Source organism: Oncorhynchus gorbuscha, unplaced genomic scaffold (assembly GCF_021184085.1).
Source record: "Oncorhynchus gorbuscha isolate QuinsamMale2020 ecotype Even-year unplaced genomic scaffold, OgorEven_v1.0 Un_scaffold_5985, whole genome shotgun sequence".
Lineage (NCBI taxonomy): Eukaryota > Metazoa > Chordata > Actinopteri > Salmoniformes > Salmonidae > Oncorhynchus > Oncorhynchus gorbuscha.
In genome coordinates, this window is record NW_025749677.1 from 5,892 (window position 1) to 7,533 (window position 1,642).

A 1,642-nucleotide genomic window follows, 5' to 3' on the forward strand; every position below is an offset into this window, starting at 1 on the left:
ACAGACAGACAGACAGACAGACAGACAGACAGACAGACAGACAGACAGACAGACAGACAGACAGACAGACAGACAGACAGACAGACAGACAGACAGACAGACAGACAGACAGACAGACAGACAGACAGACAGACACTTAATCCTTGTTATGCATCACAAAACAGTCCCTCTGAAGCATGGTGATAAAGCCATACAGTATATGCATTACTAGCTACCATTAGAAGACACAAGACAGCAACAGTATAGTGCTCTTGCCAACCAATAAATACAGGTTTCTCCATCTCTAAGAGTTCGCACATCACTCCTTCAACAAAGGATGCTTCTCTTGACCCATTTTCTAACTGAATACAGTGAGCATTCCCTCCCATCACGAAGCATTGCCTACCACCATGAAGCATTCCCTACCATCACGAAGCTTTGCCTACCACCATGAAGCATTCCTACCATCGTGAAGACGTGTCCTGTTTGGTGATGGTGCTGTGATACCAGGCATTGTAAGCGGGTGAGCCTGCTTTTCCTCCACTATATTCTATGTGTCGCTTATTCTAATGACTGGAATCTGTGTCTGTGGCAGAGAATGTGTAACCTTGCATTGGCCTTTCCGTGTGGAGAGCTTCACAGTGGAAGTGCTACACCACATACACCATTACACAACGCATGACGCCCTCTCTTTCATCTGCTTTATAACGGCCTTATCTGCACTCAGCAGCTTCATAACATACAGTAAACACAAAAAAGACACAGTGTTCCAAAGTAAAGGAACTAGTTGCATCTGCTGGTGGAGCCAAAAGGACAAATATAAAACAATTAGAGGAACATTTCTCACTGTTATATTTTTTGACTGATTCATTCAAACCCGTTCTGGACGTAACCTCCAACATGGTTCTGTTCAGGGATGAAATTCTTCCCTTTATCCATGCTTACCTCAATCCCTGCCTCATAGTCAGAGGTGTCCAGTAGGGTGACCTTGAAGGGAACAGTCTTTGGCCGTTTGGAAGTCTTCTGGGGGGACTTGGGGGTCTTGTTTGGGGTGGTCTTTTCTGACACGTCGTCTATTTCCCTGTGGTCGTCGATCAGTTTGGAGTCCTGGTCCTTTACATAGGGACAGTCATAGTCACAGGTGAAATTGACAATAAATGGATGTCTATTATAATTATGGCCACTAAACATGTGCAAATATCTGTCAATGGTTGATGTAGGACGAGATTGTGTGTGATCTAACCAGGAAAAACACAAGGCCCTAATTGTGGTATAGATTGAACTTCCTCTGCTCTCCTACCTGTTTGGCCATCTTCGCGTCTAAAGCCGAGTCCTGCATGCCTGTTGCTGCCCCCTTCTGCCAGGAGGACTCTTCGGCTGCCTTCTTCACCTGTGACTCAGAGCCAAGCTCTGTTGGCATAGCAACCTCTCTTTAACCTGGGGGTAAATAAAAATGTTAGTCTTATCAATATGAAAGTAAAGTGGCCTGCATGATACAAAAAGAGAATTTGATAAACAGAAGGTGGTGCCAAGATGGTGCCAATACCAACGAGGTACTCCTCAGGCAGTAGTGATGGCAAGTAATGACATAGCAAGATTACATTTCAAAATGGCATATGTTAATGCGATTCATCTCTTGTGGTAGCAGTTATTCCCTTGCCTC

At 44.7% G+C, this 1,642-nt stretch overlaps 1 protein-coding gene across 1 annotated transcript; it reads right to left on the bottom strand.

Annotated features, from left to right (window-relative positions):
• Window positions 1–846: 846 nt before the first annotated feature.
• LOC124029283 (band 4.1-like protein 1) lies at window positions 847–1,418 on the bottom strand. The gene is made up of 2 exons (XM_046341050.1): window positions 1,280–1,418; window positions 847–1,092 (listed from the first exon to the last, which is right to left on the bottom strand). The coding sequence occupies exons 1-2, from the start codon at window positions 1,397–1,399 to the stop codon at window positions 847–849; spliced, it is 366 nt and encodes a 121-aa protein (XP_046197006.1). The 5' UTR covers window positions 1,400–1,418.
• Between the last annotated feature and the right edge of the window lie 224 nt (window positions 1,419–1,642).

Bases quoted from the DNA above. Each gene is read 5' to 3' on its own strand.
- LOC124029283 (XM_046341050.1), bottom strand. From the start codon at position 1,399: ATGCCAACAGAGCTTGGCTCTGAGTCACAGGTGAAGAAGGCAGCCGAA. The intron at 1,093-1,279 runs GTAGGAGAGCAG...CCCTATGTAAAG, and splicing joins ACGCGAAGATGGCCAAACAG to GACCAGGACTCCAAACTGAT.